Source organism: Marmota flaviventris, chromosome 2 (genome assembly GCF_047511675.1).
Source record: "Marmota flaviventris isolate mMarFla1 chromosome 2, mMarFla1.hap1, whole genome shotgun sequence".
Lineage (NCBI taxonomy): Eukaryota > Metazoa > Chordata > Mammalia > Rodentia > Sciuridae > Marmota > Marmota flaviventris.
In genome coordinates this window covers 28,523,369-28,538,313 of record NC_092499.1, presented here as the reverse complement: position 1 = coordinate 28,538,313, position 14,945 = coordinate 28,523,369, and the positions used below count along the sequence as shown (strand labels likewise).

General features: G+C 37.7%; 1 protein-coding gene across 10 annotated transcripts in view; it reads right to left on the bottom strand.

Moving 5' to 3' along the window:
• Positions 1-14,945, bottom strand: part of Arel1 (apoptosis resistant E3 ubiquitin protein ligase 1) — a 48,193-nt gene that overhangs the window by 16,753 nt on the left and 16,495 nt on the right. For 7 of the 10 annotated variants that reach the window (XR_011706553.1, XM_071607668.1, XM_027931528.2 and 4 more), the window contains 7 exons: positions 14,006-14,314; positions 8,549-8,609; positions 7,401-7,627; positions 6,247-6,484; positions 1,311-1,480; positions 561-741; positions 116-363 (listed from right to left, as the gene is read on the bottom strand). Coding sequence is in view for 9 of the 10 variants with exons in the window: in XM_071607668.1 (XP_071463769.1) it covers positions 116-363; positions 561-741; positions 1,311-1,480; positions 6,247-6,484; positions 7,401-7,627; positions 8,549-8,564 (1,080 nt within the window). In the remaining variant the exon portion in view is untranslated. Of the gene's footprint in view, positions 1-115; positions 364-560; positions 742-1,310; positions 1,481-6,246; positions 6,485-7,400; positions 7,628-8,548; positions 8,610-9,051; positions 9,138-13,575; positions 13,595-14,005; positions 14,315-14,945 lie in introns of those variants that run through there. The other 3 variants (XM_071607670.1, XM_071607673.1, XM_071607671.1) reach the window with 3 other exon arrangements.

Below are 14,945 nucleotides of genomic sequence, written 5' to 3'. Positions count from 1 at the left end.
CAATGATCCTGCCCCACCAGCACTCAGACTGGTATTTTGTTGCTAATGTTACTAAATCCCAATTAGAGGCAGGCTCAAGTAGAGGGACTATAATACAAAAATGGGGTGTTCCAACCTTTGGTGACACATAGCAGTACACCTTCTTCGGTTTCTTCACCTTCTCAGGAGTGTGGCACTCTGAGGGTGAGTCTTCATCTTCTTCTTCAATAGCAGTGGAGGGCCGGCGCTGGGAAGAGCTCATGTGCATGGGGGGGAGGTGCCATGGTGTGCTGGTACAGTTGGTAGCATTATAAAGATAAGCCTCAAAGTAAATGCTCACTCCTGACGTGGACACATTGCGTTCAACAATATTCTTCTCATTCTCTGAAGCATAACAAGGATAAGATTTAAAGTAAGAGGGGAGGAAAAAATTGCCTATTTCTAAGCATTTAGTCTATAGCACACTAAGCCAAGTGTGGTTCAAATATCAAATGTTTGTTTGGTGGGACAAGAGTACAGACACACAAAGAAGTGGCAGTGGGGAGGAGGGTAGAGACACCAAATCACAGCTTCCAACTCACCACTTAAGACAATAATATCAAATTCGCCATTATTGATCGGCTGATTTTGGTAAGAAATGCAGGCATGGAAGCAACCACGAGAATGCAGGGTGAGTCGCAAGAAAACCTGGCAAGTCTGCCTGTTCGATGTCACTGACTTCTCAAATGAGACTCCAGTAGTCTCCTCTTCTTCAGGGCCAAGCTATGGGAAAAAAAACAAAACATTACTCAACATGTACCATTTTTCCTATTTGCAAGACAATTTACTCTTTTTAAATTTTTTATTTGTAGATGGACACAATACCTTTATTTTATTGATTTATTTTTATGTGGTGCTGAGGATTGAACCCAGTGCCTCACATGTGCTAGGCAAGTGTTCTACCACTGAATTACAACCCCAGTCTAAGGCAATTCATTCTTTACAAAGAACATTCCTATCTACCATGTAATCTAAGTCTCATAATTACTAATGAGACAGACAGCTACTCAGATAAAGATATGACAATACACAAGTCCAGAAAAGGAGACAAGAGATTGGAGTCAATCAGAAAAGGTGAGAATGGGGGCTGAGATTGTGGCTCAGTGGTAGAGTACTCGCCTAGCATGCGTGAGGCACTGGGTTCGATCCTCAGCACCATGTAAATGTAAAAATAAAGATATTGTGTCCACCTAAAACTAAAAAATAAATATTAAAAAAAGAAAGAAAAGGTGAGAATGACAGAAGGAGCCTACTCTTGTCAAAACAGACAGGGGGGAGAAAAGGCCACTTACCTCATGAATGGACAAACTATAATTGTGCTCATCTCTCAGGGATGTAGAATTGTTGGTAGGGTTGTCATACTCATCTCGGGGCACTATTTGAAGGGTGTGTGGCTGCCCACAGGTCAACACAAGTGTAGAAAAATGGCACACAATTTTGGTCTTGGAAGGAACCACCATTCCTGGAACAGATAATAGAGAATTGAACTCAGTGCCTCACATGTGCTAGGCAAGTGTTTCTATCTCTAACATTTAGAGATAGAAAAGATATTCTTTAAGGCACAAAGAACTGCTTAGTGAGTCCCCTCCCAATTCTTAGGGACAATTAAAACACAATGAAGAGGAGGGAAGAGGAAAGAAAATACACTAATTCAAATGAACTTTATGGACTCATTTTTATAAATTCTAACAACTGCCAGAACTAAACAAAATTAAAATGTGGAGAAACAGAACTGAGAGTTAAAAATACAGTACTAGAGTTCCACAGGGAACAGAGGAGTGAGATAGGCCTTAAAAATGTGTGAACACATTTTACCAACATGTATTATAAAATAATTGTCTGGATTTGGGCTATAGTGAGAACATACAATGACCAGGATAAAAGATCAAGCTTTCACTAAATTTGTGGAACACTTCAGTGGGAGTTTAGTACTCTCTTAATTTAACATGTAATTGTACAGAGGTTTTAAAGAATAATAAATGGAAAATGAAAAGTACTAGGAATATCTGATGAATTTGTTTTAAAGGCCAAAGCGAAAAAGTATTTGAAAATTTTGACTATCAAGAGACAAAAAGTTCCACTCAAGATAAAGAAACCGGGGCTGGGGATGTGGCTCAAGCGGTAGCGCGCTCTCCTGGCATGCGTGCGGCCCGGGTTCAATCCTCAGCACCACATACAAACAAAGATGTTGTGCCCGCCGAAAACTAAAAAATAAATATTAAAAAAAAAAAAATTTCTCTCTCACTATCTCTCTCTCGCTCTGTCTCTCACTCTCTCTTTAAAAAAAAAAAAAAGATAAAGAAACCTTTAAAGATAAAGAAGAAAAAATAGGAGAGAGAGAGAATGAAAAAGAAAATTATTTTATTGATACCAACAGCAAGGAAAATGATGAAAGAAGTGCAAAAGAAAACTCTTGTCAAATTAAACTAAATTGGCAAGGTCTCCCCTCTATGCCCTGTGGTTGTTTGCAGCATCAGAACATCAGCATCTGCCCTTGTGATGTTGAGAATATTTGTGGAACACCTCTGATAGTGCAGAGCCATTGAACAAAGCCTGAAAGGCTGACATCAGCTCAGTGGTGATTTGGTCCATAAGAATAAGGCTTTGCCTGTTCTGATTTTTTAAATTGCTACTTATGGTCTGTTTGCAACTAAGATCTTGTATTTTTAAGAAGTGTTTTTGGGGAAAAAAGGTTTGAGAATCACAGCTGTTACAGAATAATTAGCTATAAAAATATACATTATGATATTTGGTGGAGAAAATGGTTTAGTATTTAGAGCAAAGAAAAGTAAGGGCCTTTGATGACTTAATTGAATTTTTTTCTAGAAAGCATGAATCAATAAAGATTTTTAATGAATTATAAAAAAGTATTATAAAAGTATTAAATGAAAAATGAATATCAAAAAATGTGTGAGCAATGGCAAAAAAAAATGAAAGGGGCACAAATCTGATAAAACATGGTATAAGACTTACACGTGGAAAACTACAAAATGCTTAAGAGAAAAACAACAAAGATCTTAAATGAAAAATATCATGTTTATTAACTGGAAGATTCAACATTGTAAAGGTGTCAATTTTCCCCAAATTGACATACAGGTTTAACATAATTCTTATTAAAATTCCAACAGAATTATTTATAGATTTAGACAACATTATCCCAAAATTCATATGAAAAGGCAAAGGAAATAGAATAGCCAAAACAATTTTGTAAGAATAAAGTGAGAAGAGCCAGTTTTCCAATTTTAGGACTTGAAATTACTACAGTAATCAAAACTCTGTAATGCTGGTCTGCATACGGTCTGTAGATTGGTATGCAGAATATATAAAGAACTCTCAAAATTCAACATTGAAAAAATCTACTTAGAAAATCAGCAAAAGACAAAAAGAAATATTTCACCAAAGAGAATACACAGATGGCAAATAAGCATATGAAAAGATGTTCAACCTTATTAAACCATTTGGGAAATGTGAATTAAAACCATAATGAAATAGCATATACTTATCAGAATGACTAAAATAAAAAATAGTGACAATATTACATGTTGGCAAGGACACAAAGATGCTGGATTATGCAAATGTTGCTGGTGGCATATAAAATGTGATAGGTCACTCTGGAAAGAGTTGGAAATTTTATTTTTAAAAAACTAAGCATGTGGGGCTGGGATTGTGGCTCAGCAGTAGAGTACTCTCCTGGCATGTGCGAGGGCCTAGGTTTGATTCTCAGCACCACATAAAAATAAATAAATAAATAAAATAGAGATATTGTGTCCAAATACAACTTAAAAAAAAAAAAAACTAAGCATGTCCATTCATTTTCATACAATTCAACGATTACACTCTAGGGCATTATACCAAAGAAATGAAATCTTATGTTCACACAAAAACCTATACATGAATGTTTTATTCACAACAGTCAAAAGCTGAAAACAATTCAGATGTCCTTCAATGGATAATTAAATATTCATATCATTGAATATTACTCATAAAAATGAACTAACTACTGATATACTCAACAACCTGGCTGCATCTCCAGAATACTATGCTGAGTGAAAATAAAGCCAATCCTAAAAGATTGCATACCTTTTGATTCTATTTATGTAACATTCTTCAAATGACAAAAGTATAGAAATGAAAATCAGATTAGTGAGTTTCCAAGGGTTAAGACCTGTGGAGGCTGGGGTTGTAGCTCAATGGTAGAGCGCTTGCCTAGCATGTGTGAGGCACTGGATTCAATCCTCAGCACTACATAAAAATAAATGAATAAAATAAAGGCATTGTGTCCATCTACAACTAAAAATAAAAAATTGTAATAACAAAAGAGAAACAGGCCTGTGAGGGAGGGAAAATGGTGTAGCTATAAAAGGGCAACATGAAGGATCCTTGAGTGTGATAAAAACTTTCTGTACCTTGACTGTATCAATATTAAAAACCTGGTTGTGATATTGTACTATATCACACCATGCTATAGTTTTGAAAGATGTTACTGGGCTGAGGTTGTAGCTCAGTTGTAGAGCATTTGCCTAGCAGGTATGAGGCCCTGGGTTCGATCCTCAACACCACATAAAATTAATAATTAAAAACAAAGGTGTTGTGACTCACCTACAACTTAAAAAAAAAAAAAATGTTACATTAGGTAAAGGATATACCAGATTTCTATTATTTCTTGTAATTGCATGTGAATATACAATTATCTCAAAAAATGTTAATTAAAACCAAGTTAGTACATATCATAACAATTGAAATTATTCTCCACTGGAGGCAAGAAGGTGAGGTGCTAATTCATGTGGAAAGGAGTCTCCAGAGTGAGGCATTCAAGGGAAGCAAATAGAGGGATGGCTTGGGAGCTACTTTGTTCTGAGCAGCCTTCTATTGCAGAAGATAGCAAGATGAGAACCAGTCAAGAAAAGATACACCAATCTTCTTAAGGTTTGACTCCCAAAGTTAGCCATGGTCCTAACATTTCTGTGGATACCAAACTAACCATTATCTAATGAAGCTTCTTGAAAGAAGATAGACGTACAAGGAAGAAGACAGGGTACAAGGCAGAAGACAGGCGTACAAGAACCCCGCCACCCCGCCCCAAATACACTAAACATGTATGTTGCAAACCAAGAGTCAAGAGATTATACTGATGGACCTCAATGTCAGTCAGCATCTGTTATCTGGCATAAAGGACACAAGAGGAAAAAAGGGTAGAGATAAAGCCTCCATTCCTAGATACCAGAAGCATGAGCAGAAACTCTTTAGGGAGAAGTAAAGCATACTGGCAGCAAGGGTGGGATTCGTATCAAGACGCTTTAACTTGAAAAGGTTTCAAAAAATCAGAAGAATTTATTTTCTACATATTCTGGTGCCCTTAGCCCTTTTGAACTTGCTAGGCTTAAGACTCAGCAATTCTACTCCTTGAGAAATTTAAAAAAAAATAAATTATATCTACACAAAATTTCACAAGAGCTTTAGTCAAGAAGTGGAAAAAAACTCAAATGCCCACCACCTTACCAATAGATAAATAAAATGTGGTATATCCATATATTAGATTACTTGGCAACAAAATTAAAGAAGAATTAATTCACACTACGACATGGGTAGGTCTTAGAAGTATTATATTGTTAAATAATCTAGTCACAAATGGCCATGTATCTTATGATTACATTCATGTCCAGAGTAGATAACACTACAGAAGCAATAGATAAGTGGTTTAGAAATTTAGGATTGGGGATTTGGTGACAAAGTGACTGATAATGAGTCTTTTGGGGATATTGAAAATGCTTTAAAATTGACTATGGTGATAGTTGCATAACTGTGTACATTAAATTGTATATGTATTATTATTATTAATAGTTTTTTTGTTTTTGTTTTTGTAGTACTGGGGATTGAACCTAGGGAGTGCTTTATTATTGACCTATATCCCCAGCCCTTTTATGTTTTTCATTTTGAGGCAGGGGCTCACTAAGTTGCCCGGGCGGGCCTCCAACCTGTGATCCTCATGCCTCAGCATCCCAACTTGCTGGGATTACAGGCATGTACCATCATGCCTGTTTAAACTCTCCACTTTAAATAGATGCATTTTATGGCATGTGAATTAAATCTAGGGGTAAAGGGTTAAAGCTCAGTGGCAAACTATATGCTTGGTAACCACAAGGCCCTAGGTTCAATCCCTCAAATCTCACTAAAAAACCAACACACCAAAAAAGGAATGGAAGGAGAAAAAAACAACAAAGAACATACCAGGCTGAAAAATTTTGTAGTAGGGACTATAGGCCACATTTAATCCACCAAGCTTCACTGTAATTTCATAACGCCCAGCCCTGCGTACAGTGAAGGCCACCTTTACCACATTTGAATTGGGCTCCTGAAGGACTTCCTGGGTCACTGGAATTTCCACTGCTAGCTCAACATGAGAGATGTGAACTCTCAGTCCCACAGGCCGATGTGCAGGGAAAGGCTGCCCGTTCTTATAAAATAACTGTAGAGGAGAGGAGAGGGGCACCTGTTAGTGAGCAGAGGAGAAAAACATTTTTGGTGTAATAAGAGAGTGGGGAAAGAGGAAGTAGCCGGCCAAGGTCATACTGATAAACCCCCGTGCCTACCTGCTTCTTACAGTTCTGCTCACAGAAACAGAGACAAATTCCCTCGGCACACCAAAGAAAATCAATAAGTCATGAACATATTCTTCACCTGTTCAGAGGACAGGGGTAGAATACACCACTGAATCAAGAACATACCAATTTTGACTTGACATTTATGAACCACAAATGCTGCCTTCTTGGTCTTTCCAGACCTTTCTATAATATTACCTTTCTATTAATATTATTAATCAAAAATGGAAGGCAGTAGACTGGCAGCACTGGCACTGAATAAAGGAAAGAATCAGGCAAGGGTAGGAGAGGTTCCAGCTCTCTTGCCTGTTTTTATGCTACACAATAGAGAAGTCACCGCGGGCACTGGCAAACTTCTCTGTAAAGTGCCAGAGGGTAAATATTCTTGGCTTTGTGGGTCATGCACAAAGCTACTGAACTGTCCTAAGGACTCAAGTAAGAAAGAAGACACACTGACCAATAACAATGCATTTACAGAAACAGAAGGCCCTTAGGCTGTGGTTTGCCAACTCCTAATCTTCAATACCTAAGTTTCTCAATACAATTTTTTGAAAAGGTAACATTAAGTTTTAAACTTTTTCAAAGCTAAGCACCTAGCAAACCAAAAGCGTACAGAAATTCACCACTCTTTGTATATTAAGAGTTCTCAAGTTCCTAGGAGGAGATGAGAAACAAGGGAAAATGTTAACATTCCAGCCAGCAGCATCATTGGACTGAATTGGTCTCTGGAAAGCAAGTGACTCAGAAAACCCAATGGGGATGGAGACAGAAACATTCCCTTACATGCACTCGGAAGGCCATGCTGTGGCCCACCTCATAGGGGTCCTTCCAATCCCAGGAGACTTTGCAGGACCGGGGATCCAGATAATTTCCCCGCACGTAGTCATAAATAGTCCGGTCCCCTCGGCGCTCACGGTCTTCATTTTGAAGAAAGCTGACTACTCGTGCGGCAAGCTCAAAGAGGAACTTAATTGTGAAGAAGAATGCAACCACAGATACTGTGATTCCACCTATATAAAGGAGAGAACACACAAACCAGCTGCTGGTTACACATTACAGCTTCTCATCACAGAACAGGCTAGCCATCTCACAAAACTTAAAAGAGAGTCAGGATGAGACTGTAAGATGAAGAAGAAACACTGTATAGGGTTGCCACCTCCTCTGTGGGTGAAGTGAGGAACTTCTCAGCTAGACCAGGGGTCAGCAACTACAGCCCTCAGGCCACAAATTCCACCTACTATCTGTTTCTATAAATGAAGTTCAACTGGGAACCAGTCACACCCATTTGGGTACAAACTGTCTACATCTGCTTCTGTATCACACTGGCAGAATTTAGCAGTTGCAAGGAGAATATAGAGCCTTCAAAACTGGAATATTTACTCTCTGGCTTTTCATAGAAAAAAAGTTCACCAACACTGTTCCATAGCATAAACTACACATCATTCTCCTCCAGCCCCACTTTCCTGGATGTGCTGGGCCCTTACAAAAGTAGTAAAAAGAATATGCACTCAGGTCTCTCCATTTGGAAGCCTTTCCCTCCCTTGTCCACTAGGCACAGGCATTCTCCAAGCCCCACTAGAGTTAAGAGTTCCCTCTTCTTGGCTCCCTCAAACTCCCATATTTGTTATAACTTATGTCCTCCTTGATCATCTTCCTTTTCATGTTATGAACTCCTTAAAAGCAGATATTTGCCTGATTTGACATTGAATCCACAGTAAACAGTGTCTGGCACAGACTGTAATTGCTCAATAAGTATTTCCCAAGTGAATGAATTCCTCTGCCAAACCTGTGAAGGTACATTTTGGCATGAGTGGAAATATTTCTAGCTCTGTTTTCAAGAGAGAAAGGAATAGTCAGGGAAACAAAAAGCAACTTGGTAACAATAAAAAATTTAAAAAAAGATAATTAAGAAAGCTCTTTCTATAACATACCAATAACGTAAAACATCAGGTCCCTTCAGTGCCAACAGACAGCCAAGGATCACAGCTGCAGCTGCGAAAGAAAACTTGTTAGTTTTGTTTTTGGTACTGGGGATTGAACTCAGGGTCACTCAACCACTGAGCCACATCCTGAGCCCTATATTATATTTTACTTAGAGACAAGGTCTCATTGAGTTGCTTAGTGCCCATTACTGAGGCTGGCTTTGACCTCACGATCCTCCTGTCTCAGCTTCCCAAGCCACTGGGATTATAGGCAGGTGTCACTGTGCCCAGCAAACTTATTAGTTTTTTCTCCAGCTTTCCCTTATAGCCATCTTAGAGGGAAACAAATTACAGAACACGGCCCTCTAGTCTAGAGAGTCAATACCTTTTTGCCCTCTCTAGTTTGACAGGCACTTTACAACATATTTCACACATTTAAAGAGAATGCATCACTCCTCCCAAAGTCTTCCAATCTATTGACCACCCTAAGAACACCACAAACAGTCACTTACTTTAATTACAAAATGTAGTAACAGGGCTTTCATCTTCTTAGATCCTGGGCTCCCAAGACAGTTTCCCTCCCCCAAGCAAAATAGTTCTAATTAACACAAACAAAAAGGACAATGAAAGCATTTACCCCTTTACAGTATTTGCCTTCTGGAAGTAATTCAGCTAAGTAGAAACAGTTATATAAAATATAGATTTTTAAAAAGTTAAGTATTATTACCATGTTGGCATTATGTAATTAAAACGAATGGTGGATCATCCCAATAATAAGCAGTGAGTATGTAAAAGAAGTCATTTGTGCCATTACCAAATCAGACAAACTACTAGCCCTCTGGAAAATGAGTTCAGCAGAGGGGAACAAAAGGAAGAAACTGTACTTCTCATCCTAAGTGATGCCTGCCAAGGTCAGGGTTTGAGGGGAAACTTTTACTGTTATTAAACTTGTTGCCAGAACAAAACTCAATCTTTGTTATTCATTGGATCATTTGAATCACCAAGGGCACCACCAAGAAAAAATGCAATGTGTGCTCAACTTCCCTATCACTTCACTGAGTATAACCTTGTGTGAGCTGCAGATGCTCTCCAGCCCATACTCAATTCTCTTTGTTTCTAAGGCAATATATGTTGAGGTTATCAATATCCAGCACTTTTGTCAGCACTAGAATATTACTTGGGACAAAACGGCTAAAACTTTCTAGGCTCCAGAGCTAAGAAGAACCTAAACAACGTAAAAAAAAAAAAAAAAAAAAACACAGGGTGCACTTTTATGTCTCATTGTGCTCAAAAAATTTGAACGAGACAGAATATGGTTCTTTGGTTCCTATGATAATAGTATTCTCAACAGAACCCACAGATAGTAGGTAATGTGAGGAATAACCATGTCAAGTTCCATAGAAATTCCTATTTAGACTGGTATCTGAAGTCCTACTTGAAAAAAAAAATACATGAAAAATTAGAAATGTCAACATACAAGGATAAAGAAGCTCCCTATTATTAAGATAATATATAGACCTGAAATTTAGGATCATAACTTCTGAGCCTCTTTCCCAACAAATATCACATCTTCTGGGACCTTATGCTGAAAAGCTGTCATTATCTCTCAAAAAGCATCTTTCTGAACCTCACAGGATGTGCTAGATAACCCAGCAGGACCAAACCTAGCAGTTTAACTGCCTTAAGTGCTTTCTCAGCTGGATGCTATCCAATGTAATATTGGATGTGAAAACTTCCAGTTCTCAGAAAAGCTACAGCATTCAACAGAAAATGAAGTACATGTGGCTGATGGCACAGGCTTGTGGTATCAAGTCTCTTGCTCCTTTGGGGGGAATTAGTGCTGAATTTATGGCTTGAGTCACAATGGCTAGAAAAATTCAGATCTATGATCTCTGACTTCTACAACAACCTTTCCTATGAGAGGCAGCTCATAAGCAGTAAGTCAAAAGCCTGAGGACTAGTTCCAGGGCTACAACTAACTGTAGACCTGTCTAGGCTTCAGAATTTTCACTACTGTAAGAGTGAAAGATTTAATCATTTCCGTGGTACCATCTTCTTTAATATGACTTCAACATAAGTCCCAAAGCAATCACAGCTCTCAAATCAAATAGTATAATATAGAAGATGAGAGCAAAGACTCTACAGTTAAGATTATCTGGGTTCAAGCCCATACACTACCATTCACAAAGTGAACCAGAACAAATCATCTAATCTCTCTACAGAATGCCAGTTTCCTATCTGTCAAGTAGGATTAATACCTACATATGGGTGCCATGAGATAACACATTAACAGCTCAGAATTAAGTCTGGCACACAGTATTTTTTCAAGATTTTAGTGATCATTACAATTATTCTCTACAGAAGTACCACTATCACTACTCCTTTGCTTCAGAGTTGAAGAAATCAAGGGAAATTCTCTACTGGCCCACACTTTCTTCAGTGACAAATGCATCAGTTACAAAAGACATGGCTTCTCTTACTGTACCTAAAATCTCCACCTGTACAGGAGAGCTTCATTCTATTCTAATTTGATGTCTAAAAATGTTCTAAGAAGTTAAAATCTCATCCTAAAATACTTCATCCAACAAATACTGAGTAACTTACTTAATGTACAAGATACTGGAGGAATGGCATATAACACAATAGCCAAAGTCCCAGGCCCCATGAAGTTGGCAGTAATAAATTTTACCATGTTGGATCCTTGGCCATTTCTCCCCATTCCCTTATTTCTCAACCAAATCATCATTACTGATTTTCTAGAATCCCTAGATCTTTTCCAGTAAGTCGATTCTACATTTCTACCCTAAATTCCCTTTATCATTTAAAACTCAGCATACCAATCACAACTTTTTTCCAAATCACTCTCCTCTCTTCTTAAAATCTCCTTATGGTTAAGGAGTAAGCTGTCAATTTCTCACTCACTGATTTGACTTTTGCAAAATATAGCACTGCTCACAGTTCAAATACCTCCCCAATAATATTTGCCTATCTCCAAGTTTTCCCCAGAGTTACATTCTGAACTTGCCTTCCTTCTACATTTTTCCCCTTTCTGGCTCTTCTTGAATATTGTTTCATAGCCTGTTTTTGTCATTCCAATTATTTTTATTTCAGTCTTCACCTGTATTCCATAACATTTTTTATCCTTTTACTGATTCTGTAGGGAGTTCTCCCTTCCCTGCCTCTTGCTATCCCAACCCTGCACTATTCTCCTTGGCCACATCTCCTCCTAATTATTCATTATTATCCTTCATTTTTCATTCTATGATCCACCTAAATTAGATCTTTTATACTTTCAAATACATGCCCTGAAATGTTCCATCTCCATGCCTTTTTAAATATATTTTTAGTTGTTGATGAATCTTTATTTATTTATTCTTTGTTTAATCTTTATGTTATTTATTTACATGTGGTGCTGAGAATCAAACCCAGTGCCTCACACATGCCAGGCAAGAGCTCTACCACTGAGCCATAGCCACAGCCCTCTCCCGGAAACACCTCCCTGCTTTCTTTTTTTCTTTTTTAAAAAGAGAGAGAGAATTTTAATATATATTTTTTAGTTTTTCAGCAGACACAACATCTTTGTTTGTATGTGGTGCTGAGCATCGAACCCGGGCCACACGCATGCCAGGCAAGCGCACTACCGCTTGAGCCACATCCCCAGCCCAACACCTCCCTGCTTTCAATCTCTAGCTACAAGATACCTCCTAATGCTAAATCTATGGAAAATCCTATCCTCATTCCCTGAAACTTCCCTAATCCCCAACTTAAAAATTCCTTCACATGCTCTAAGAAGTTAAAATCTTAGAAATTTTGAATTTCCATTCAATTTTGATTTTATCTATCTTATCGTTCTTATATTCTAACTTTCAGTCTCTTGTCTATTTTTTCATTTCAGAGAGGTAAATAACATAAGGGAAAGACTAGTCTTAAATCCCTCCAAAGCAATAAAAAAAATCCTCCAAAGCATTTAACATAATTACATTTAATAATTGCAATAAATATGAACAAAATATCTGCTGAATGAATAAGGCCAAATATTTATTCTTTCTTTTGTTCAGAATGCCTAAGGATCAGAAATTTCACTGATAGAAAACAGTATATTTTTGAAAACAGTTTGTTTTTTGCAGTATTGGGGATTGAACTTAGGGTTCATGCATTGCTAGGCAATTGCTCTACCACGAAGCTACACCCTCAGCCCTACATATAAGTTTAAAAAACTTATTTAATTAGCAGTATATTCACTTGAGCCAGTATATTCATTTAAGTTCTTCAGACCAAAAATTGCCAATTTAATTCAGATTAACCAGTATGTATCAAATATCTATCAGTAAGAACAGGAATTCTCATGTATTTTTCTACAGTACCCTCAACTTTCTGCTGCTCATACTTCTCCTGCATAAAATTACATTGGAATTCTTCCAATGTCTAGTACAGGCACAAAGAGGAATACTAAACCTCTACCATACTATTTCAAACAATTTTCTTATTTTAATATTTTGTTTTCAAATTCATCTCTATGGTGGTCATGCCCTTATAAAACGTGGCAAACTGTAAATACTCTTAAGCTAGCAGAATAACAGCAGTAGTAATAAACTAATAATTTTCCATCCCTTTATTAAGCATTTACCACAGGTAAACACCACCCAAAGTGCTTTACAATGTTAGTCTAAGTTCTATAATTATCACCACGACAGTCTGGCAAGATAAGATAACAGGGGAAAAAAAGACTGGGCTTAGAAAAATTAACTTGTTGAACATCTCAAAACTGGTCAAGTGACACAGCTGAGAATAGAACCTGTCTGAGGCCCCAAAGTGCTCAACCTCATACAATGATGAATTATGAAAAAGAATGAATTCAAAGGCATAGCCAAGTACTTCAAAAGATTTAAGAAAACAAATAAAATATAAAAAGTTACCCAATCTATCTGCTAGAATTTCACTGTGAGGCTAAAATTAGAAGGATAAATTCTTAAGGCTCTTTTAGTTATCTTTTGAAATAAAAATAAAGCATGACAGTGAAAGGTGGAATGCAGTACCAATTATCTAGTGCAGAGAATACTTGCTCCCTGGAGGATTCCAGGCAACTTGCTTCATACTACAGACCTTTGACTCACGTTCCCTACAAAATGGAGAGGGAAATACTTGAAATTACCTATATCAAAGGAATGTTAAAGTTGATTGACACGAATATTCTAAAACCCTTTTCTTCTTTTGTAGTATAAAGATTTATAATTACAGTATCAAATAAATGTTAACCGCAACATTGAAGATCAGTTGTGAAAATCACTTCCCCAAAATGGAGAATTTGTTTCTTCATATTCAAAACTGCTCTGCCAGGGAAAAAGTCAATTCTCACTATAATCTGTGCTTCAACAGCTATCTCTTACCAAGGAGACTCAGGACCTGGTCACTGGGTCCACGTTCTGCACCCCACTAACTGAATCTTAATTCAGCCTATTACCTTACCTTTAAACGAGGGCCCATGTTCTGAGAACCAAGTTATTCACAAAAGCAAATAACTTCTGGCTCCTTTCACTTTGTCTTCCAACTTCCACATGAAGAAAAAAGCCACAAAGTCACTGGAGAAGGTCTATCCATCAGACCTTCACTTAGCGTGTGTCACAGTAAGTAGAGAGTTGATGTTTTTGTAACGAACTGGATGAATTCCAAGGTAGAGAAATATAGCCCAAGAATATATCATTCCTGGACTTCTCTAGTGCAGGGCACAATCAACTGCTAAAGGATGCATCTGTTCTGGTGTCCCAGGATCCTACCCTATAAAGAAAAAAGGGAAGTGTAATAGGTTTTTCTTTCTGAAAGAGATTCCACGCCCCCCCCCCCAAAAAAAACAGAGATAGAACAGACAGTGGGAACTCTGGTACACTAAAAGTAACCAAGGTTTGGTAAATCCTGACCAAGCATCCTCAATTGAAACTCCACTCAAACTTCATAAAAAGAGTTGACTGGCAACCTCACTGCCTGTAACTATGTCACAGCCCAGAAGGAAGCTCCAGCACTTTAGTTGACCCAGACCTTCAGCAAAGGCAAACTAGGGCACAGATTTAAAGAGGGAGACTCAATACAACTTCAGGCCCAGTTTCAGTTTAATGGGGTTGGAGCCTGGAACCCAAGTGAAGAGAAATGAGACAAAAGCACCAGAAAAGCTAGATTACAGAGGTTCATACATACCATGAAAAGACTCAAATCAACATTCTGCTGGGAAAGAGAAAACTAAACTACCAGCCTGTCCAGTGTATTTCACTTGTGCTAATGTATTCATTTCTAAGACATGATTAAACAAGGCTAATGTTATCTTTAAAACAGCAAAATATACTATTAGAAGTTGGGGGCAGGGGAAAATCTGCGAATTTCCAAAATAAAGTTACTAAGTCCAATAAAGTCAGTT